This window comes from Eublepharis macularius, chromosome 14 (assembly GCF_028583425.1).
Source record: "Eublepharis macularius isolate TG4126 chromosome 14, MPM_Emac_v1.0, whole genome shotgun sequence".
Classification (NCBI taxonomy): Eukaryota; Metazoa; Chordata; class Lepidosauria; order Squamata; family Eublepharidae; genus Eublepharis; species Eublepharis macularius.
The window spans coordinates 38,660,597-38,684,975 of record NC_072803.1 but is presented as its reverse complement, the minus strand read 5'-3'; the positions used below and the strand labels follow the sequence as shown (position 1 = coordinate 38,684,975).

The 24,379-nt window shown below is 43.6% G+C and overlaps 1 protein-coding gene across 1 annotated transcript; it reads right to left on the bottom strand.

Annotated features, from left to right (window-relative positions):
- Positions 1–11,088: 11,088 nt before the first annotated feature.
- On the bottom strand, positions 11,089–24,337 carry SLC20A1 (solute carrier family 20 member 1). The gene is made up of 11 exons (XM_054998443.1): positions 24,246–24,337; positions 22,595–23,202; positions 22,337–22,477; positions 22,104–22,189; positions 19,215–19,311; positions 17,205–17,324; positions 16,006–16,263; positions 15,336–15,882; positions 14,899–15,084; positions 13,772–13,856; positions 11,089–11,673 (listed from the first exon to the last, which is right to left on the bottom strand). The coding sequence occupies exons 2-11, from the start codon at positions 22,950–22,952 to the stop codon at positions 11,512–11,514; spliced, it is 2,040 nt and encodes a 679-aa protein (XP_054854418.1). The 5' UTR covers positions 22,953–23,202; positions 24,246–24,337; the 3' UTR covers positions 11,089–11,511.
- Between the last annotated feature and the right edge of the window lie 42 nt (positions 24,338–24,379).

The following is a 24,379-nucleotide window of genomic DNA, read 5'->3' as shown; positions in this document are numbered from 1 at the left end:
CCTGGCTGTTCTCCTCTGATAAGTATACAGTCAACAGATCTTGCTTCTGCCTTTCATCTTTGGCAGACGCCCTGAGCCAGACCACACACATCTAATAAGAAGCGGGGGGGGGGGGTGCACCTGCTTTTCCATGGAAGAGGTAGGTGTGAAAAGTTCCCCCTCCCCCATTCACATCCTTTGTTATGCCGCTGCTTCTCATCCCAAGCACTGAACTGCTAAGCAAGATTTTTGAGCATGCTCAGGGAAAGCAAGCAACTCTCAAGTAAACTGGGAATAATGGTTTATGCTCCTTCATAGAAGAAACATTTGCCATCCAACTGAGAATTGTCATAGCCTCACTCTGCAAAAATGGGCCATGTACTCCACAGATAGGAGAGTTTTCTAAAGCCTGCTGCAAAGAGCACGTGGTTTTTTCAAAACAAGACTGCAAGCTGGGAGCACATGATAGAGTCCTGGCACGTGATTGTCAGGTCACAGCTTCAGGAAACCTCATGACCCACACCCAGGCTTCGGTTTCCTAGTAAAGTGGAGATAATGTTCCTGGAGCTTCATGGAAGTGCTTTGAATCTCACATTAATTAGACAGCACTTTGCATACTAAAAAGCATTTTTAAAAATAGCAATAGTTCTACAAGAGGAAAATGGTAAATAGGGAAAAAAGGATTATATGCAATATATTTACTATTTTCTACAATTTTGCTATTAAAACTAAATTTCCAATTATTAACAGTTTACAGTGAAATCATATACTCTGGTATATGAACAAAGTTCCTTACAATGGAGTCTCTTCTAGACTTTCACTCCTGACACAGCAAGCTGAGATGAGAGAACTGGGGCGGGGTGTGTGTGTGTGTGTCATCTCTTCCCTAATGCTGGGGAGGTGTTCGCTGATTTGAGATGTACATTCTTCTGCAACCCAGGTGTTAATCTGACCTGGCTGACAAAAGGCATCGCTCATCCAGACTGGACAACGCCAAATTCACCAGTTAGGAAACCCTAGCATGTTCAGGCAGTAAGTTTATTTTGGGCTTCATCCAAAAACCTGTGGGTCTTACACTATGGAAATGGATGGAAGTCACTTGAATGAATGTGCTGCCTACACTTTATCCCCTTACCTTAGTATCATCAAATCCGTGTATCTTGAAACGTTTTTGTGCATGCCTGAACACTGAAAACTTCTTTTCCCTATTTATAGTTTTTTCATATATTAAATATTGTGAGCCACCCTATTTTCATTGTTTCCATTAATTTATGCATTCTGCCTTGGGGGCATGAAAAATAACCACAGGAAGGTATCAAGTATCTTGTTATTTAGTCCTGTTTCTTAGTCCTATATCCCACCTGCCCACCAGTGAGGCCCTGGCCTTTAAAAAAAATAGAAACAAACCCTCACTCTCTGAACTACACAAGCACAAAGTAAACAGTGAAGGCATTATGCAAAATAAACCATCTATACAGGTTATTGATTTGCCCTCTTCAAAATTCAGCTTGGAGGGGGCTGAGTCCAGAGGACAAATATATGAGGTCCCTAAGCCTATTCTCTCCATTCGGCCACACCTCAGTCAAGGTAGGCAAGTTGGGTGACACTCATCATAATTGCCCCGGCTCAAGCATCCAAAGAAAGAGCTTATGAAGCAGGACCTTGGCTAAGACTGATATTTGCTGCTGAGTTCCCCTCCCCAAAAAAGGTCCACAGAATATTATCCTCTTCACAGGCTCCTGCAGTTTTTGTGTGTGCGTGCGCATGCATGTGCACGTGCCCGTGTGATTTTTTTTTAAGCATCTGTAATGAGGACTAAATCATTTGAGTTGATTTTGCGCTTTCACCCTGTTTCAGAGGCAGGCAGGCGGGCAGCAAGGAGCGTGTAATTTCTCCTGTGCTTTTGCCAATTACGTCCCAATAAAAGTTCAAGGAGTTCTTTGAACCCTTCACAGAAGGCAGTAGATTATCCAGGGCCATTCTCTCCAAGAGTTAGTTACATTTTCTCTCTCTCAACCCCCCCCCCCCCGCACACACACAGATGCATGCACAAAAAGGCAAAGGAAAGCAATTTTAGACAAAGGGAGGCTCTGTATCACAGTGGGGGGGGCAGGGAGCGTGCTGCACTTAATCATGTTTCTAGTTGCTGATTTAAGCACAATGACTATTTTTAATTAGTTTTAATTCTATGTTTTATAAACCAGCTTGAGAATGAGAACTGTAGAAAGGTATCCTAGAAATTAAGGAAACTAAGCAGGAGGACAAGAGGACCTGCTTTCTCTGGCTCTGCAAGACTGCAGCCCTAAAAGAAACCTGCTTGCTGTACCATAGCTTCAACGCATCTCTCCTTCAACCAGCCTACACTCACCCAGAATGAGATGAAAGGGCTTCTCAGGACACTTGACAGCCCTGCCAGCCCTGTCTCAGGCAGCAGAAAGCAGACTGATCTCCTACCACTGCTTCAGCCACATAATGATAACCAAATTCTTTTCCCACTCCTGCAAGCTACTCACAGCTTGCTTTGTAACTAGGATGGGAACCTCAACTCATCATGAGCCTCCCTTGTGCCACTGTGTATGTGAACAAACTGTAGTGATGCTGCATGCCTTATTCAGGGGCAATTCTCATCCTCTGGAAACGTAGCACATCCAGCGAATGCAGACACTGTCCCCTCTACGCCATAATATGGATAGAAAAATCAGATTGCCACTGCTCCTGCTATATAAAAATCACCTTGAGAATAAACACTCTGGTACAGGACAGAAGCAGGAGCTGCCCTGTATATTTATAGTTAAATGCTTAAGGATACTGCATTGATCTGGCGTACAAGTGTGGGGAGTTAGTTATTAAGTGGATTGCTCTGGCATATAAAAGAAATGAGACTGTGACGTCCATGTGAGCAGAGCAGCTGCCAGTGACCTTGGAGTGACTCAGGAGCCAGCCAGAGAACCCTCAGGCAGGCTAGACTGAAGGTACCAGCCAATTGGAACCTGGCACTACCTAATGATATACAATATACAGCAGTTCTGACACTATGCTCTCCACTCACTGTGCTACTCCAGAACGGCACTATCTGAGACTCTTCTTTCAGAGAAGGCTTATAGGCACTTCACAGGGTACCATGAACAGGGCTTGCTGCAAATACAACCATGAAAATGGGTAAAATCAACAGCTGCCTGTACATGCATATTCTCTGTGGTGGCCCCCAGGGGCGGCGCAAGGGTTTACCACGCTCGTGGCCGGGCGCCCGGGCACCCCCGCACGCGCATGAGTGCGCACGCGCACCAGCCTGCATGATGATGGCACGTGTGACATCATCACGGGAGCACACACGCCGCCGCCGGCCCGATTGCTGCGGCGGGCAGCCTCCGAGCTCTCCTGCTCAGTTGCCTGCGCCGCCACAAATGCCTGCCCACGGTGGCTGCGCCTGGCCGGGGGCTTGTGCTGGTGGCGGCAGCGGCACGGGGTGGGAGGGATAGGAGGCTGGTGCTTTGTGGCATGCGCTCCTGCCCGCCGCGCCTCCTCCAGCGCTCCCTCCGGCACCCCGCGCCTGCGGCCAGTGCCTACCTGGCCTCAATAGGCCCACCGGCCCTGGTGGCCCCACTTTATGGAATGGGCTGCCAAGAGAGGTCAAGAAAGTTCCTACTGTCTTGGGTTTTTACAAACTATGCAGAACTCAGTTATTCAGAAAGGCTTTTTTACTCAGGCAATAGAGCTGTACTGTAAGGAAATGGTTCAGAAAGATGCTCCGGTAAAGGGATAAGGACTGTAGACTATACTACTGAGTACTTTCTGTTGATGTAGACAAGTTTACTGGATAATTTGCATGTTATTTAATTTGTCATGTCAAATTACTTTATTTCAGCAATGTTTCACCTCTACATTCAGATTTATTCCTGTTTTCAAATTTCTGCAACCCATACCCTATTGCATTTATTCACTGAATGTCCTAGCTGTTGACCATATCGGCTTACACTTTGTAATATGCCTTGGGTCTCGGTAAGAAAGGCGGACTATAAATAAATATAAATAAAATACATTAATAAAAATAAGATCATCCCGTGAAATTGATGATTGGCAGTATGCCCAGGGCACAACAGGAAGTCATGGCAGGACCCAGCTGCAGCTGAGAACATCCTTCTTCCTGGCTGTCAGAGCGGTGACCACCAGAGGGATAGCAAGTTGCAGAAGGCATCTATCATACCTGGGCCCTGACCTTCCTTGAGAATGCCCTACACCCCCATGCGTAGCACTTCTATATTATATTTTAATTGCTGCAAGCCAACCTATGAACTAATTTCCATCTGATAAATTGAATAGATTTATCAAGACATAATTAATTTGCGCAGTTCAGTGCCACAAGAGTCAATAGCCCCTAGCTAGATTATTTTAGAACAGGCTTAGACAAATTTTTGGAAGAGAAACTATTAGGCAGAAAGCTAACTAGGCCCTGTGTGTGCAGAGGCAGCACATGTTCGCATACTAGGTGCTGGGTCAAACAACAGGGGAAAGTTATTACCTCCAGCCAAGCTTCTGGTTGCTGTTGCTGGAGAATGGTGGACTGAACTGACCCTCTGTCTAACCCAGCTGAGTAGTTCTCATGGTCCTCCTACTCTGCTGCCAACACCTGCACTCCCCCACTGAGGGAGAAAAAACCCCTTTTGCGTCCTTCCCAAGAGGCCTTATCTACAGAGCAGCAACACACTGCTCCTTGGAACAAAATGCCAGAGAGCTTGTCTGGATAAGCTTGGAGCAGCCCCTGGGAAACAAGTCTTGCCTGGATCCGGAGCAGGAAATTCTCTAGGCGAGGGCAGCCTGCCACATACTTAGCACTTTAGAGATGCCGCCCACCCATTCAAGTCTCCAAATAGCCTGGCAGGGGCGGAAGAGGAATTAGAATAATGACATAATTATAGGATGTAGGTTTCAAGATTGGTGCACACATTAAGCTTGCTGCAGACACCAGGTTGCCGAGTGAAACAACTCAGCTTTTGACGGCTGCATCATTTCCACTATGCAATTAAGCTGCTCATTCACAAGGTTGCTAAAAGGGATCAGAGGGGATAGATGATTTGGGGGAGCACCGAGTAGGACCCAGTAGTGCTGCTGAGGAGACATCTGTGAGGCAGTTTCCCTCTCAAAGTCCTTCATGCCAATATATCTTCTCCAACCTGGGAATCCCGGATTAAAGGAGTTCTAGACTGTAATATTTTTTCCCAACCTAATGTTTTCAGCTAGAATGGGGTGGGGGTCAAGGCAAGGAAGACAATGAACTATGGATGGGGTAAGGTGAGCAATGCTATGGAGGAAAGAGGAAACTGAGAAGAAATGGAATAGGTTGGAAACAATCACTGAGATCAGCCCATGCAGTTTCAACTATTGTCTGCCACCGTAAGTGCTAGAAACTTCACATCTTTAACAGAAATAAGGGATTTCTGAGAAGCTAAATTCTCTGCCAGACTCCATGCTAGCTAGAAGACAAACACCCTACCCCCTCAACTCCTAGTCCATTGAGTGCTCTAAGAGAAATAGCGTCGTATCTTCCTTTCAGATTCCACTTATCCATCTAAGTCTAGGCCTCAAGCCAAGTTTTTTGTGGGTTAAGCTTCCTAAATTACACAGCAGTGGTTGAGCACTCTCAACAGTAAGAGTAGGATGGTTGGATGTTTTTCAGAGCCTCAGACTGCCAGCATGTGAAACTGCCACTGGTTCATCTATTGCCTGAGATTGTCTTTGATTGGCATCATCTAAATCTTTCAAGCCTTTCCTAGCTGTCCTATCTGTGATTAACTAGATGCACTTAGGATTGCACCCTGGACCTTCTACATATACTTGTGCTCTATCTCAGCATTTCTTCCATAGCCACACAGCTCCAAGTGCTGCTTGCTACAAGGACTGAAGAACAAAATGTTTGGGGAGTTCAGCATAGCGCAAGTTCTCATGTTCCCGTTTTTGCTCCAGAGTTTCCTTCCTTCCACTCACTGTCAGAAACATTTGGTTTCTATGACACACACAGAACAATATATTGGGCTGGCATTTACTGGCAGCTATTGCAGCAGGACTGTTATTAAATTCGTAGCAATGTATCAGATTACTCTCTCATTCCTACAAATCCATCAATGAGCTAATTCTTTCTTAGTGAAGGAGGGTATCTTGAAATTGATTGGACCTCTCATCTATCTCCACAAGCAGGGCCAAAGTTCAGAGATAAGCCTCTGGATAGGGGAAGCATTATTCAGTGCCAGTTCTGCAGCATCTTCTAGCAGCTCCTCCAAATGAGCACTAGCCTTTTCCCTGCAGCTCAGAGGACAGACTCGTGTCCTTTTCTTCTTTCCTCTCTTCTTCACCAAAGCACAAGAGAAACTGGAGTGATACTCATCACTTCCTTTGCAGGGATGAAAGAATGCCCCAGGACCTGATCAACCACGCTACTATGCCCTTCTATTGCCCCAGAAGTGCATCAATTCATAGGATGGTGTGTGGGCAATCTTACCTGTCATGTCCAGTCTCCATAACAGGTTTACAGATCAACATATACACAGGGATGACCCATAATGGAACTAAGGGCCCATGCAACCCATAACCACTTTTAGCTACTGCACCAGAACTACTTATCCTTTCTCTTGCTAAGAAAAAATACACTTTACTGTATCAGTGAGGGTTTTTTTAATGTAGCCATTGAGACCGGATCCTGGATGTTGAAATTCCATTAAACCATTATGTACAGACTATAATTTGTTTTATTATATTTTATTATCAAAAGATCAGGACTGTTTACAGAGTACCTTTAACCAGCAGGAATTTATCACCTCCCCCAAATGGCCAGCACCTCAGAGAGCCACCAGTGCGTGATTGCCCACACAGAAACTTCTTACTGCTGGTAAGAATCAAAGCTTGAAGATTTCACCCCTTTGTTCTTGGAACTGATCAAGAGAGAAGGTATAAAAGAATCTTGAAGCAGATCAAGGGAGAGGTAACACAAAAGAAGTGCCAACACCTCCACAGACTTTTCCGTTAGAGCCCTAATTGTAGGTTTAATCTTGTCTCTGACATAGATCCCATAACAAAGACAAAACTGATTTAATTAATGCTTGCCCCACGGAGAATACTTGAGAAACAACAGAAAAAAACTGGAGTAGACATCCCTGCTTGTAGTATTGGGCTACACCATCTTGTTAAACGGCATTCCTGCTATGGCATGTGTCTTCCCTCCTGGGGTACCTAGAAACATAATCTGGGCATGTCTAATCCTAGGTTTTCAAGCTCAAGAGCAACTGTTGGAAATGGTCTTAACAATACAAAGCATATCAAGATTATCAGAGGCTTGCAAGCACGTTTGAAAATGACACCAGCAGCTTTGCTGTCATACTTTCTGCTTGCAATTAAGACACAAAATCCCCAATGTACAATTAGCAATTACAGCTGTCAAACTAAGACCACCTCCGTATCAAATCAAGAAATCTGAACTTAACCAGGCCAGTTGTAACTGTGACTGGAAGTGATGGGGACAGATGAGCTGCCATAGTTACTGATCATGAAGTTCATGAATGCCTAAAGGAGGAAGCAGGTGGCTATTTGATCATCCATTTTTGATGCAGTATCATCGGGTTTCATACATGGCCACAGTGCTGTGCAAATGATAAGATATGTCTGTCCTCCAATATTTGTTTCAGCTGTTTGAAAAAGCCTGTTTTGGATAAATTTAAACTTAGATTTTAACAAGTTGATTCTTCATAGTGTGAGTAGGAAACTCAAATCAACCACATAATGTTGTCATAAAGGGCCACATCCTAACCGGATGTGACATCTCTAGCAAGAAGGGAACCAAAGTCAGCACAGAAAGACCTTCTGGAGAAATTTCGTGCCAGCTTTGCTTAAGACAACATTCTGAGGACACTGTGACAAAACAGAGAACTCAAAAATCCAAAAATCACAATCATGGTGAAACGTTTGGTATATAGAGCACAAGGCCACTTACAGTTTCCACACACTTTCTTCTCCATTTGTAACAGACATGTGAAAAAACTGTTGTGTAACGAGAATGTTTAACCCACTGGCCTAATTAAGATACCAGTAGCTATTCCCAAAGAGCACTCCACAAATTGTTAGAAGGCACTTTATGGCAAAAGCAGGGAGGCATTTCCCTACAATAACCACCCCCACCACCCCAACACTTTTCTCCCACTACGATTGGAAAAGGAAATCCTTCAAGCCTGGCTGGGCTCATCCGCAGATTCTTAGGTAAGGGCATCAACTTAGATAGTCTCACACAGGACAGCAGAATGGATTATTCTTTTCACCCTTCCAGTTCCCTTAACAAGTACAGTTTCTGCACAGCTTCTCGCCTTGCTGTGACAAAAACATTTACTCTTCTTGTTCAGGGCTGGAACCTACTCTCTTAATGGCAAAGAATTTTTCAGGACTTTGTTTTTTTTTTAGTTCCTGAATTTGGAATCTTCGAAGCAGCCAGGCCTGAGCATTTTTTCCGTCTCAGAAGTCCTGTCCCATGCCAGCAGCCATTCCCAGCTCAAGTAGACAGAATCCAATCATCTTGTGGTGCCATTTGAGTTAGGCTCTTCCACTCACCACTGTTAGAATTCAAGCATGCTTCCCTTTGGGTCAGGGTTTGTTTGGAGCCTGATATCACTTCTGATATAAATGGAGGGGGGAGTAAAAATCAAATCTGAGCCATTTTGTACTTGGCTGGAAAGTACTCTCAGGCAGTATATATAGATGACTGAGGCAGCTTGGTCTCCTGCGTGTGTCAAAACACTGATTGACAGAAGGGAGTATCTGACCAGACCTTATAGTGAACAAGAGGGCAAACAAGCAAGCTGATGAGCCTGCCTAGAGTCATAAAATGGGTAGATCTACAAAGAGTAAAAAAGTGCAGACCAGACTGTCCTCATTCAGGCATTCAGCCAGAGTTCTGGCAGAAAAGCCTAAGAAGGGGTGGTCACGGAGTGCCCATACACAGCAGTGGGGGGTACCAAATCATACTCCCCAAGAACATTCTCAAAAAGTAGCTAAGAGCACTTCCAATTGACAGATTTTCATACTGAAATATTGGGTTGATTTGAATTCAGCCTACAATGTTCATAAATGATGAGTTACATTTTGTATAGATAACCTAGTAATTTTTTATTATAACATTTTTACTTTTATTATATCCCTACTGTATACTGCTGAACACTAACAGCAAGCAAGAACAAAGCAATGTTATTTTCAAGAATTATCCTGACAAACCCCTGGTAAGAATCAGGTTAGGACCACTTCCAACAGCTGCTGAAGTCAAAAAACTATGAGCAGACGCCCAGATTATGCTGTTATTCAGGGGACATATGCCAAGGCAGTAAAAGCATCCATTTAACAAATGGCATCCTTCAAGTTCTGTACAGCTAATGGGCGCACCTGCCCAAATTTTTCTAGTCTTTCACATGACGTAGGTATACTGGGGAGAACAAGCTAAAACAGAGATAATCTCAGTGAGAATAGTGGGAGAACTATTCTGAGCAGGATAAAGGTTTGTCTACATGGGCATCAGCCTCACTCACCAAGGTTGCTATTGAGCAGCTTCAGGACACTGTCCGTAATACAGCCATCTATTACTGGTCCTTCTAAATTAAAAGGCGCTCCAGGTTTTCTTAGCTGGGCCAGGGGGGAAGGGGGGTTTCCTAGAGAACGGGTTCCACCCACTGAATCTCTCAGGAAAATGATCAAAAGTGGATGGAAATAAGCTTTCAGGCAAAAATGCCTGACTTTGCCACGAAATATGTCTTTCCAAATGGGCATGTCAAACTCCTCTACCTGAAGGTTGCCTGCCATGTTATAGGTAGCACTACTTGAAGTTAGAGGTGGATCCAGAAGCTAGAATGAATGAGAAGACTGTCTCAGACTTCATGAGGCAAATTTTTCTAAGGTAGTAATGCTGGATGGGAAAGGTTCACTAGAGAGCCAATGGGGTGGTAAAGCTGGTACCACTTCAGATTGCTCATGAGAGTTAATGTAGTTCCCTGCATTAACAATTCTGTTAAGTGGAGAACTAGCACAACACCTGAAGCACTTGGTTAAAAACTACCGATGCCTGCTTTTGGAATCCACCAGCCACTGTTTTGTCCCGGCATCTCCATAGGATCTAGGGAGCCATATATTATTTGAGACCAAAGCATGAGCTGTCATCCCAATTTTTCCATCACAAACAGGGAATGCATTCCAGCCCTGAAACTAATCAACAAGTTCATGGTTCTCTGCTGCTTCAGGAATTGCTAGACAGCTCATGTTCTAAAGATCTCACCTTCAGAGACAAATATTAGGAGCAGCAGCTATGGATGCTCAGCACCTGTGCCCCAGAGATTTGTAGGAGGCATATAGTCTTCTATCCATGAAGCACCGTAAAAGAAATCTATGCTTTTGACAAAAACTCCAGAAAATCTGCATACAGGTTCCCAGTGTTAGCCTTTTGAGAACTGTTCACTTGAGAACTGTTGATGTTACTTCCTTGATGCCAAGCAGCATTCTTATGTCAGTTTCTGGCCGAAAATCTGGTATCAGATAACTGCAAAAATCCTCTATCTGGCTAATGTTCTAGTGAAGTATAAACACAGACATTCCAATAGTCTTTATGATCAAGAACCTTTTTCTCAATGAAGCTCCATAGAGCCTGTTTGTCCTCCATTACTTCTTTCGCTCACTGTTGCCCTCCCTTTGCTTTAATTTCTCATCCAAACCCTTTCCTTTTTTGTCACTCCCTTTAGTTTTGCAAAAAGCAAAACGAGCTGAACCAACTACCACTGTTGGCCTCAACTGTCAGAAATCAGCCTTTCACATGGCTTAACATTCCGCAGTTTGCTTTATCAAGACTGTACCTGCAATGACCAAGCCTGAAGTCAACTGCCAGCATGGACAGGGCTACTACAGCAGATTAACCTCGAAAGGCACTTTTTGCAGGAAACTAAGAACAATTCTATTACCTTGAGACTATCAGTCTCTGCTTACATCAGATTTTATTGATCAACTGTGAAGATCACCCAATTCCTATGAGGACTGGCATGCATCACTGTTTCTGCTCCTTTCTATAATAGCAGCAGCAAGGACTCAACTGGCACAAAATTCAGTGCTTCACGCAAACTCAACCCAGTTTATTTAAAAAAGCTTTATTTATAAAAGTGGACCCTCACACACATTTCTAGGCTACTCTTCCCTCTTTCATTGTGCTTGACAGATCTGAAATTCAATTCAAAGAATAAAATTGAGAATGATACGTCTGACAACATTAATTATGAAGTTAAAGCTCAATACAAAAGAGTATAGAAATGTATACACACAATTCACAGCCCAACAGAAATGGGACATGTGAAAGCTATTTGACATAGCTAGTTCCAAGACAAGATAGCACATGTAAAGCAGGTACAGCACAAAAGATACCCTGCCCCTCTTGCACTTGGTAGTCACCCTAACACTGTTTCAGCACTTGGCAAGGATATGCAGGCAGGCGCTTGTGCAGCAAGCTACAGATTTTTCAGTACATCTGCTTCATGCTCCTAGGATGGGGTACTTGAGCAGTGCCATGATGGCAGCACTGATGAGGCCAGAAATGGGGACTGTGACAAACCAGGCCATGAAGATATTGCGGAACAGGCGCCAGTCCACAGCCTTCTTGGAGCGCAGCCAGCCCACGGAAACTACAGATCCCACCTACAGCAAGGGACAAAGCAAAAGACTTAGCAGGCCCCAGCTTCTGGTGAGCTGGTTAACAGAGATTAACATGGATGCAGACATTCTACAAGAATTCTTCCCGCTGTACACCTCAACATTTCAGGTTCATCTGTCACAGCTCAAAATTCCACACATCTGGCTACAGAGTCCAAATCCTGCTCCATTGCAAACCATGTAAACATGTTTTAAAGTAGCAAAATGCCTCTGGAGGACAAAGTAGAAGCTTTGTTCATTACAAATTCACCATCTCCTCCATCTACTGACCAGTTCCACGATCTACAAATACTAGACATCAGCATCTCTTCTCTACTTCTGAAGCCCTGTACCTTAGCCCAGCTGCAGATTGCTTTCAACTGTTTTTATTTTTACCTCTTCCTAGGCCTTTACTTTCTACCACACCTCCATCACCTGAGGTAATTATGCTGTAGCCCCCTCCCCATTTAATCCAACGATGCTTCCTCTCAAATGTAGCCCTATGCACTGTTGGCACCACCTCCCTTGCCATTACCTCTTCTCTGTCACCTAATCAGCCTATCACTCTCCTCTGGCTCCTTTCCTTCTGTACCGTAACACTAGTTTTTCAGATTTTCACAAAAAACCCACTCTATCCACCTTTCCTCTCCAGTTATTGCCTAATTTCTTCTCTCTCCAACTTGTGAGGCATGCCCTCTTTATCACTCCCTCATCAAAATTTCTGCCTCTGCTTCCCCCTGCTTTTATTTGAGTATCCTTGGCTCTGCTTCCATCTTCCACCCATGGGAAATCTCAAATCCCATGGTTTTCCTGACCACTCTCTGAATGCCATGACCACTAACTCAGCTTAACCAGCCATGAAATTTTACCCTACAGTCAATACTACACTTCTAACCAGTTGATTGTATCATTCTCATAAGCATTCTCTCAGCCCCCAGAAGCCCAAAGTCTGAATTTCTACTCTCAAGACTTCCTATATGCTTAATATCTAAAAACACTACCCACCCAGGTTCATTAAGTAGGAAGGCTTGGGCTAGTCTTTTGACTCTCCTTTGCTACTTGTGGTTAACCCATCACCAAGTCATTTTGCTTTTCAAATATTTTGTGTCATGGAACTATGTCATGTATATATAAAGATCATAAACAGGAGACGCTGCCAAGATACTGTTCTTCTACATCCCAAAGCAACAGTTCACATTTTGGTAATCTTCCACTTTCATTTTTGCAACTTCATCTTCTCTAGCCTTCTACTTCCACATTTAAGTGCCTTCACCTCTATCCAGAACTTTGTCAAATTCATTTCTCTCACTGGGAGCATATAACAAGTGTCATCTGCCCAAATCCATACAGGATCCAATACAAACTCCTTAACCTTACCTTCAACCCTCCCACGCCAAACCAACACTTCTCTATTCTCCAAGCCAGATACATCTCATCTGTGACATCAGCTTCTATAGTTCCACTGCCCTAGCTGTCTAAAAGTTTTACTGCTTTCTGAAATGACTACCCTAATGACTCCACCCTTTCTCTCATGCTGCTTTTTATGCTTCAAATTGTTTCCAAGGGCAGCCTTGGGCAATATTACTTAATTCTCACCACCTACTAAAGTATATGCAACTGAACACCTGTATATTCCCCATTTACTTTCACTTCCATCTCCTTTTAGGTTGACAACTCCTTAAGACCTCTTTTTATTGTAAAGCATGTGCACATTAAACTCTGCTATCAGTAAGCCTGAGGCAGGCAAAACATAAAAGCCTTTCAAGGCTTTTCATAGCATCTTTGCTACTTCAAGTTCTCACAATACCCCAGATTACCAATATATCAATATCAAGAGTTTAGTTACACTAAAACTTGAGCAGCAACTTGGCTAAAATCCCTGCTCAGCACAAAAAAAAAAGCGCTCCTGGTGCCACTGTAAGCAAGTTACCATCACCCACCTTAGCATACGCTCACAGAGTTACCATGAGAAAATGAGACATGCCTCATGTCCCAGTGATGAAATCATTTCTTGACAAGCTCATTGATAAGAGAAAGAAGGCATTCCTGCTATGCTCCCTGACAGCTAAACATTCATTTTGCACAGATAAGCCCTTTTACTTACTTTACAGTGAGTTGTACTGATAGGCAATCCAATGTTGGAGGCAATGACCACAGTCAAAGCAGATGCCAATTCAATGCTGAAGCCACTGTAAAAAGAGTAAACTGTTTAGATACCTTTGACACTCCACATTAGAATACAGTGTGCTAGACACTCCAAGGCTCATTAACTAGCTTAGATTTTTTCAGTCTTTTTCCCTGAAGATACCATATCTGGAAGTCAGACGCTTCCCAGAAGTATAAATCTGCTTTTCCAAGACAAACTCTGAATAGGTTCTGCCTTAATACAGACAGGGAAAAGAAATATTAAGTTCTGTACTGAAAAGGGACACACAACAATGAGATATAGAAATTTTAAAGATTTTTTTAACCTAAGCAAAACTCATCTTTGGCATGGGTTATGAAAACCTGCATACCTATTGTCTAACTCCAACTACAGTATCTGGATGCATCCAAAGGCTGTTGGTAACATACTGAAAGGGGTTTAAAAAGCTTTTTAGAGGCAGGGATAGTGGACGGTCCAGACATCATGCACTAACGCTACTGCTCCCCGCCCCTCAACACACATCATCTGTATTCTATCCACAAAGTTACTTTCCATAAGCAACAGAAGCTATTACACTCCATTCAAAGATTACATGCTGTAAATAAATCCTTGGGCCAAGGGAACAGGTTACAGTAAAGCTGGAAACCCTCAAAAAGTGTCAGTTAAATATAAGGCAGGAGAGGGGAAAAGAACAGAAAATATGAGTACAATCCAATCCACAATAGGAAAAATGGTAGATTTAGGTAAAGGAACTGAAAAAAAAATCTCCCTAATCAATTAACAAAGACTAGGTAGCATATAGGTATATGCTAGACTAGGTATAAAACGTGTCTTAAAGACAGTTCCACTCAGTCCTTCTAACTAGATTTGACAGGAATCAAGGTTTTTGATAGTTATCTGACAGAATACCACCAAATACAAAGAATTTAAGATACCATTCTCCAAGCAAACATTTCAACTGCATGTTTTTCTGCCAATTTTTGCCAGTTAAAATGCATTTCAACCCAAGTCCAGCTCAACAAGTAACACACCCTTCTACATGCTCTCCTGTAAAGCAGTGGTTCATGGCACAGTTGGTAGCTTACCTAGATGGTGTTATAGGAGTCAAATCCTTCCCCATAGTCTGAATGACTCTTCTCCCCCAGATCCACAAGCCAGTGCAGATCCCAACACCACCATACAGCAACAACCAAATTGGAGTTGCCACTGTTGAAGCCACATCACCCGTTTGGTAGACAAGGTACAAAGCAACGAGAGGGCCAATAGCATTGCTGCCAAAGAGAAAACACATCATAGTCAGATGATAAAATGGAGAAAAATGTAACTAAAGAAGCAAACATTTTTCCTCCTAAAACTTGGATTTACCACATTTGGGGTGCCAGTAATGACACAGGAGCAATTTGGCCAAAATATCTCAAGCCTGTTAAGACTGCGTGTCACATTAGTAGAATTTTACCTGAAGGCAGGCTGACATTCAGTATGCAGTTAACAAAATAGAAAACAATGCCCACCAGCAACAGACCTCACATCATTTCCTCCATGTGCAAAGGAGCCAAAACAGGCTGTCAGGATCTGCAGGAATTGGAATAGAAGAGACACTTCTGGCTTGTCTTGGTCATACCACTCGTCCAGAGAACTGCTACTCCCTTTCCTGTTGCCAATACCCATCTCTGCCTTTCTCAGATCCACATCAGTTGGGTGGGCATCTGCCACAGCATTACAGTAGCTGGTGTAACTGTCCATTCGGATCCTCTTCTTGGAATCTGCCCCAGCCCATGTCAGCTTCTCCATTTCCTCCCCTTTTGGCTCAGCTTCTTTAGCACGGAATGAATCCAGAGGCATGCCACAGATAGCCATTGTATAAGAGGTGTAACTGTTGTTGCGTCGTAGAGGCTTGTCTCCTGAGTCTCCCATACAATCACCCACTTTTGCCAGGTGCAGCTTATGAAGCAGTTCCTTGTAGAGGCCAGAATCCTTATGCACTGTATGATAATGCCCACTGGAAGTTATCTGATTACTGACAGCTTGGTTGAACTGAACAAGGTTCCCATTGGGAAGCTGCATGGCTCCTGAAAGCAGAGACATTTTAACAACTCAGAAGTAGCCTTACTGAAGCACAATCTCGGTAACCCCACCCTATAGTAAGACCAGCAAGCATACTATCAACTGCTGTAACCTTTCCCCCAACTCACCACTATCAATGCTTGTTTCCTTCATTTCTACCCTGGGGAGCCTCTCACGCTCTGGAACTTCCTCCAAGTCTCCCAGATTGAACGAGACCATCCTTTCCTCCATAGCTGCTCTACGTGGCACAGCAGGTACTTCAGCTGCAGGGCTTCTATCATCAGCACCAATTTGGTTATCCATGACTGCTTTGATTTCTTCCTGTTCTTTAAGACTACCCTTCTTTTTCATTAAGGGGCTCTCAGAAGGACTTGATTTGATCTCCTCTGCAGGAAAAAGATTATAGTAGGCCATTGTTAGAGAACATAGTGAGAACACAGTTCTCTCACACATTCTAAGGGCAGTTTTCTGTGTTACAAACGAAGAGGCATGAGCAACTTATGCTTCCTATAGGTGAGAAGTGGGGACTTGCATTTCTTCCCCACTGCGTGACAAGTAAAATCTACACACACAGGGTGATTTACAACACCCTGCCTCCATTCCCTGTATGATGAACAACATTTTGCTGTACTGACTTTATATCAACAAGAATGCAGTAGCAGAGACAAAGCCAACAGGACAGAATGCGGGAGCCAATGATGCACTGTAGCAGATGATTTGCACTTCTAAAACAGTACTATGAAATACCCCCAGAAAAATACTGACAAGCTCCAGGGGACTGTACTGCAGAGCCAGAGCCATTTTAACTATTAATATCCAATCAAATATCGTATCAGGAAGCAAAACTTCAAGTGGTACAAATGGAAATGTCTAAGTGCTAAAACTATCACTTTAAAAACCACTAACAGTATCAGACTGACTGCTCCACAGAGATTGCTGTTGTATATGGCAACTGTGATTCATTTCACAAGCAGCTAGTTCAGGCACTGCAGTGCACATGCACTAAGGTGCAGACAAGTTTCCGAGAAAAGGTAGTTTCCCATTTGGCAAAAGGGAATGTATGTCCCTTCTGCATTTTATTTTTGCACTAACAATTAAAACTGCAGTATATGTGCATTCAAGTGACCGTATACTCACAACTACATAATGGATTAAGTCACTTAGGCACCAATATGGACTAGAATGAGTGAACCCTTATTACAAAGACCCTTTCCAGAGATCAGAAATCACCAAACTAGTAATTACGTGAAACTAGGAAAGCCATTCAATATCAAGGACAATGCCTTTAAAAAGACTGCTGTATATTCATGGCCTTGGAACTACTTACGTTCAATTTTCTTCTTCATTCTTGGACAGACAAAGAACCAAACGATGAGAGCACAGACAACAGCACTCCCCGTTGAAATGAGGATGATGCCCCAGAGGGGAACTTTGTCAAAGCCCAGCACTAGGAAATAAAACAATGCATCTTGAAAACCCCAAGCCCCTTCCAAGTATAATTTGCAAGAGTTCTTCCCAGCTGAATAGGTTTAATGCTTAAGCTTTTATGTCATGCCAAGAACTGTCATTTACGTTTCCAGCAATAAATGTAAGTCTGATATATATACTAGTTAAAGTTGAAGTAAGCAAGTTAAAGCCTTATTACATTTTCTGCCATTTAAATCACTTTCACCTGCTCAGCAGCTCTCCCTTACTGAATTACATTATTGCAATTGGATATACTCGCCACAGCCTTCTACCCAAACTCCTTGGATCTTGCCCACTTAAAAGTAATTAAGGGGACAGCAACCAAAGTTCAGTTATACTCACTTTATATACCCACTTCAAAGAAATCCCATCAAGAGCTGGATAGGAAAAATAAGGAACTTCTGCTTACATAAACAGTGCCAGCATATTATTCTAAACGTTTGCACTTTTGGTTGTAATTGGCATCGCCGAGACAGCTTAATTGCATCAAAGTTAACAGAAGTTTTCAGATAGCCTCATTTATCACCCACATACCATCACTCCCAGAACAAAAATATAACAGGTGCCAAGGATGACTGTGGTGTTCATGACTTCTCATATGACTTCATGTTCAGAAGAGATTGGAAAGTCTGTTTGACTGTTCTGCTTGACTGTTCTAGAAACTGACAACCTGTTTAATCCGTAGTCTTTTAAGCCCCTGCAACATCTTTAAATGTACAGATGCTTCTACTCGATTCAATCTGCTTCTACAAAGTCCTGCTACCAGTGACAAGCTCTCTAAACAAGCACACAGTTGATCACCAGAACCCATTAATATTCACTATCCAGCCTTGAGATGTTTTAGCAAGTTTTAGCATATACATGTAGCCTGCCATTCAGACCCATTTGAGATATCATACCATGTTTTGGAACAAAAGCTCCTCTTCTAAGCCCCAAGCTGGCTTGAGGGCCTGGCCCTTGCTGTGTTGAACCTTGGTATCTAGGAGAGCTCCCTGCCCTTCTCTTTATAGTTATTGTTTCATTGCCCACATTCAGGTAATGAGCATTCAGGTGAAAGAAGCCAGCCAACCATGCTGAGGTGGTTATGTCTCACTTCCAGTAGGTGAGGGAACAAATATGTGACCAGCAAGTGAACTTTAGACCTTAGCCACGCAAGCTGTAATACTTCCCCCACTAGCTTGCCTTCCAATAGGTATTCTCATTTTCTAGCAAAAACAATGTCTTAAAATGAAGTAAAATACAGCCCTCCCTCCCACCCTTACAACAGTTTTAACATTTCAATTGGGAGATTCCTAGAAGGTTCCAAAACAGAAGAATTCCTCTTCAAAGAATTTGGTGCCAGCTCTTCTTATAGGGAGTGGGGTAGGTAGCAATGTTTTGGGGGGGAATAAAAGCAGATCTAGGCATCTGGAGGTCACAGTGAAAAACCTACCATGAAGACTCCTGCTCTGCTCTTAGCCTATATTTGATTACTAGAGCACAAGGAAGGCTCAAACTTCAGCCACAGACAGGTTAACTCCAGGTTTTGGCAATGGGTAGGAAAAAAGGAAGTGAGAGGCAAGGTCATTAGGTAGATGAGTTAGGGGATTTCTGGCAGTGGCAGCTAGGCTGAGAGTATCTGTAGTTCCTGTGAAGACTAAGAAGAAAGGTCTGTAGTAATTTAGAGTACAAGCAGGCCTCTTGAGTGGGATAGCTATCTAGGTTTGAACTCAGCATACACTAGCCTGCAGCCTTCTGTAACTGGCCCAGGCCAGCTGCCTTCTAGGAGAATTCAGTCCTGTAAAGCAAAAGGGGTAAAATTCTGTGTTTGATTAAGAATTTAATAAATAATTATAAAAAGTAAAGCACAAGCATTTTAATATGTACTTACAAGGAGCACCACTGTACATGATAGAAAAGAGATTGATTCCAATTGTGCAGGCATAGAAAATAGGCAATGCACGCAATCCATTTGGAACAGGATCAGCCTACAAAAAAAAAGTTTTGGGATGTAAACTCATCCACAGAACGTATACTTAATCTTTCACATACTTAATCTCTTACACTAACTCAAGCTGAATACTCTCCTGGATGGACTCTGGAATATCCTTTGGCTACGCATCATTAGGTCTGGCATATTCCTAAGTATGAAGGATTACTCACCAACACAGAGATACAGTGTATTCCCTTTACCTCATGTTACAAGAAAAATCAAATCTAATGATCACATAAGCCTCTGAACCACATTCCAGTTGTTGCTGGCAGTTGAAGATATCCTCACCAAGTCTGTGAAGTTTACTCAAGTTAACTTCAAAGAACACTAGCTCTAAGTTGTGGCAATAAGGCTCCTAAATGGGACCCACTCTGTAGCGTCCCAATTTATCTGTAGGGCCAATTCAAGATGCTGATACTAATTTTCAAAGTCCTCAACAGCTTACACCATAAATTCCAAAAAGACTGCTTCCCTTGCATCAAACTGCCCAGATGTAAAAATAACAACCAGTGCTTGTAGGAACCAGCAATTGTTGAAACTGCATTAGTTAGAACCCACTGGAGGACTCTCAGCCATCATCCCTAGATTAGAAAACTTCCGCTGAAGTATGGCACTGCTCCTCCAAGCTTTCCAGGAGGGTGGCTGGGGGTTTGTTTTCCTCCCCCTCCTTCATTTATGTGATTTATTAATTGTAGATAAGGTTTTTAATGTTTCACTGTATATGCTACATGATAAATTAATACAAGTAAAAAAGTCTGTTTACAACACTTCACAAAACAAAAGAATATAGAATAAAAATTGTCTAGTGTGCATAAAGCTTCCATACATTGTAAACTATCTCTTTGCATCCTCTGCTAAGTTAATGGGGGGGTGTCTGCTTCCCCCCGCCCAGTAACCTGCAATAACCATCTGAGCAACTGTAAGCAGCTGATGCTAACTCAATGTCTGAAGAAGCTACCCTACCGATCCTTTTAAACATCCTGACAGAAGATCCAGTGGTTACGTTACTGCATAACATATTATCAATAACCAAAACCAGATTTACCAAAATAAGATTGGGACATACATTATAGTTCTATGTTATGATCTTAGGCATCTAAAGAAAATGGAAAGGCATTTTTTAAAAATACTGTAAGTAAATAAAACTCTGAACTTTATATTCCTGAGTTGTCAATTCAAATAAATGTAACTAGTCATATAGATGGTAAAGAAAACATACTCACTACACCTGCAGAACTAAACAGCATATTATGTAAGCTTATAATTGCAGTAAGGGAAAAATGAACATAGGGAATGGGGGCAATCAAATATGATCAGAGCAGGTTTCTTAAGCCTTCTATGAGCAATTCTGTTCAATTTCTATAAAATAAAATTTTCCTGAGGCTTGTCGTCAAATGCCCATACAGCTCAAAATCAACCTAGGTTTTTGTAAGAGAAAAGCCACAATGGCTTGGATCATATGCAGTGAAAGTCACACCTCACAAACACTGGATTTTCTGTCTCCCACTCCACTGCAATCTCCTCACATACACACCCTTGAAACTGTGTCCCATTAGATTAATAGACCCAAAGGACCATCATGAGGTCAAAAAGAACACTTATGTGAGTGGTCAATTCACAAACACTAACTTCCCCCTTTTCCACAAAGACACAGTACATAGTAGGGGAGTGCACCCCCACCCCAAAATTGGTTTATCTGGATTTCAGGAATACCAAAAAAAATTGGTATTCCTGAAATCCAGGTCAGATTCTCTAACTGGGTAAGAGAATCCCAGATATATCCAGTGGCTATTCCCTATGAGGAAAAGTTATCTGGGAGGCTGAGGGAGCAGCAGTTTTCAAAGACACTCCACTATATCTGTAGGCAGCTTACTCCTTCCAGTCAACTTAAGACCCTCCAAGTTTCAGGGAGACTGAACCCTAGAGTCCAATTCTATGGGCCCCTAAACAAGGTGTTCCCAACCACTCCTCCTATAGGGAAAACATGTCAAAGGCTTTCCAAGCAAAGAGAAACCTTAAGCAAAGGCAACCCTTGGCCAAAAGCCATTCCAAAAATTCCACTCCCAATGCACACTGAACCAACAAAGCCCAGCTGGACCAATGTGAAGCAAGGGAACCTATGTCAAACCAGTGAACTTCAAAGTTAAACCAGAGAATCCTCCTAAACTGAAGCAAGTGAGCTTTGCCAGAGCCCCAAGTTTTAAAAGGAGGTCAAAGGCAGCTTGAAAGGCTCTTCTAGAGCTCTGACAGGGGTGTAGGAGGAGGCAGAAACACTGGTCATTTTTCTCTCCCCCTGTCCCCGGCTGCCTAATTTTTAGAGCTCAGGCAGGGGTTGAGGCACAGAATGGGAATCCACTCTGCCTGCTGCTGGCTTCTATCCCCTACTGGCCTTGAACTGCTCTCCTCCCACATCTTGCCTACAACTGAATAATCCAGCTCATCAAAGGCCAATTTCCCAGATCCAATCCAAGATTCTTCAGTGTGAACCAGCATAGCCAGATTATGCCAAATCAAAATAAACCTAGCTATTTAGCCAGTTCACAAATCCCAGATGGCACAGCCCTACTGCAAGCCGAAAGGGCTTTCAGGATCCAAGTCAATGTGTATGCAGGTTGTCTTTATGCAGGACACCTTGCAATCCACTATCAGAAAACCATTACAATCAATTTTGATTTAGAAAGCTTCTCTTAAGTGCCAAAATTAATTAAGTATGCTAGCAGAATAGGAAATTCATCCCCCCCCCAGTCTTCCTATGTTTGTACTGTATTTCCTCGAAACGATGCTTACCTTACTAAGAATGAACATACGAACAACATAGAAGAGGACAGCAGACATGATCCCAGAAAGAAGGGGAGATACGAACCAGGACAACACTAGAAAAAAAAAGGTTTCGGTATTTAATATATGCTGCTACTACAATGCGATCACCACATACATTCTTTCACTGACCTATTACAATAGTTTATGGTTTTCAAACCTACCCTTCAATTTTACAACACATCAATAAAACTCTTGCTTACCTACTTTAAGCAACTCTGACCACTTAACTCCTTCCTGTCCTTTGGCAACCAATGAGAAGCCAATCGTTGCCCCAACAATACAATGGGTACCAGAAATTGGAAGCTTCAAAAATGAAGCCACTAGTTGCCACACAGCCGAACCTAAAACAAAAGTGAAGTGGTTAAGAACAGTCATTACTTGAAGTTAATTCACAACAATCCCAACAAAGACAAATCTAGAATGACATCATTAAGCCACTTAACTGACACTTTACTCACCGAACATGGCACTGATGGAGCCAGCCATTAAAAGTTCCTGGGTAGTGTTGTACATTTCAACATCAATCAGCCCTTTCCGGATGGTCTCACTCACTTTGGCTCCCAGAAGAACAGAGCCCACTGTCTCAAAGATAGATGCCAAGATACAAGCTTGCCGTAGAGTCACTACCCCAGAGCCCACTGCCGTTCCAAATGAATTTGCTACATCATTGGCACCCACAGAGAATGCCAAAATAAAAGCAATGATGAATCCCAGTATCAGCATCCAAAGGAAAGCCACCAAAGGGCCAGAGGCCTTATTTCCTACTGCATTGGTTATAAAATCCATCATAACTGTTGTTGCTGTCAATGAAGCCATGATATTAATTTTTGGTGGTCTTTAACTATTTGTTACTTTGATATGTAAACAAAAAAGTGAGGTATGAAAGTACTATAATAAATAGTTACAAAATTAAATACTGAGGACTAGGGTATTTAGAGTCAGAAAGTTATTGCTATACGGTATGTATGGCAGTCTCTTTGTTCAAGTTCTTTTGGCTCTGGTGAGTTAGAAAAACAGACCAAAACTCCATTTTGCTGAACGCAGGAGTAAATGCAGGCTGTTCATCCTGGAGGAGGGAAAAAGTAATCAACATTCAGTCTAAAACATTGGAAGCCACCTTCTGCCAGTGCCATATCTCAAAGCACGGTCCCTCTTAATAAGCCCAGTTTAAAGAAGAATTCTAATAAAACCATTTATCAGAGCAATAGATCTCCTGAACCAAGGTATGACTTTCCACTGCAGGCAGACTCTGCCAGTGTAATCACAGAGAAAGAGGTCTTTTTCCCTCTTGAGAGGTGTCGGAAAGGCTAGTGGAAAGACAACAGCGACCTGGTCTCCCCGCAGTGCCAACTACAGCACCGGCAGATCCACGCTCAGCAAGGGCGAGACCAAGGCCGCACAAGGAGCCCTTTCCTGACCACCACCATCCCGCACATTACGAGGGCCTGCTGCCTCACCAGGCGGAGAAAGAGCCTTCAAGCTCCTGCCCCGTTTCTTTCTCTCCGCGTGGCGAATGAGGCGCGAGGCCCTTACTCAGACCTTGCCCACCGCAAAGGCCCAAGGACAAACATGATCCCCACGTTGGCTGGCTACCCAGGCGCCGCCGGCCGTTCCTTCTGCTGGGTCACTCGGGCAGCCTCGCAGCGGGGTTACAAAGGACTGCCTCCAGTAAGGCCAAAGAGGCAGGCGGGAGCCACATGGTGCTTTTCGGGTCCTGAGAAAGAAGCCCGCCTCAGGACTCCCCGCCGCCGCCACGAGGGAGAAAAGGGCCGGCATGAGGCCACCACCAGGGGGACGGCGGGACGGAGCGGAGAGAACAAACGGGCGGCCTCATCTCACGCCCCCAAGTCCTTGTTCCGGCCGGAGAGACAAGGGCAGCCCCTCAGGCCGCCACGAGGGAAGGGAGCGCCGGGCAAGGGAGCCGCCGAAGGAGCAGCTCTCTAGCAGGGGGCCCGCCCCTTCTCTGAGCGCGCCGTTCCCAACGGTTGCCCGCCTCCCCGCGCGCGCGCTTTCGCGCCGAAGGGAACGGCCGCTCCGGCACTGGAAAAAGACAAGGGCAAATCTCCTCCTCCCCCCGCCCATGGGGCTGGAAGCCTTAACGCCACTCACCGAATGGGCCCGGCGGCTCTTGTTACGAAGCGAGGGCAATGGCGGTCGACCGCGCCGCTCTCCCTCCTCACGCCCTCCAAACACAACGACTTTACCTCAGCAGGCGCGCGAGCGGAGCGCCTATTTATAACCGG

Bases quoted from the DNA above. Each gene is read 5' to 3' on its own strand.
- SLC20A1 (XM_054998443.1), bottom strand. From the start codon at position 22,952: ATGGCTTCATTGACAGCAACAACAGTTATGATGGATTTTATAACCAAT. The intron at 19,312-22,103 runs GTAAGCATCGTT...TTTTTTTTGTAG, and splicing joins GTATGTTCATTCTTAGTAAG to GCTGATCCTGTTCCAAATGG. The intron at 15,883-16,005 runs GTGAGTTGGGGG...CTCTGCTTTCAG, and splicing joins GGAAACAAGCATTGATAGTG to GAGCCATGCAGCTTCCCAAT.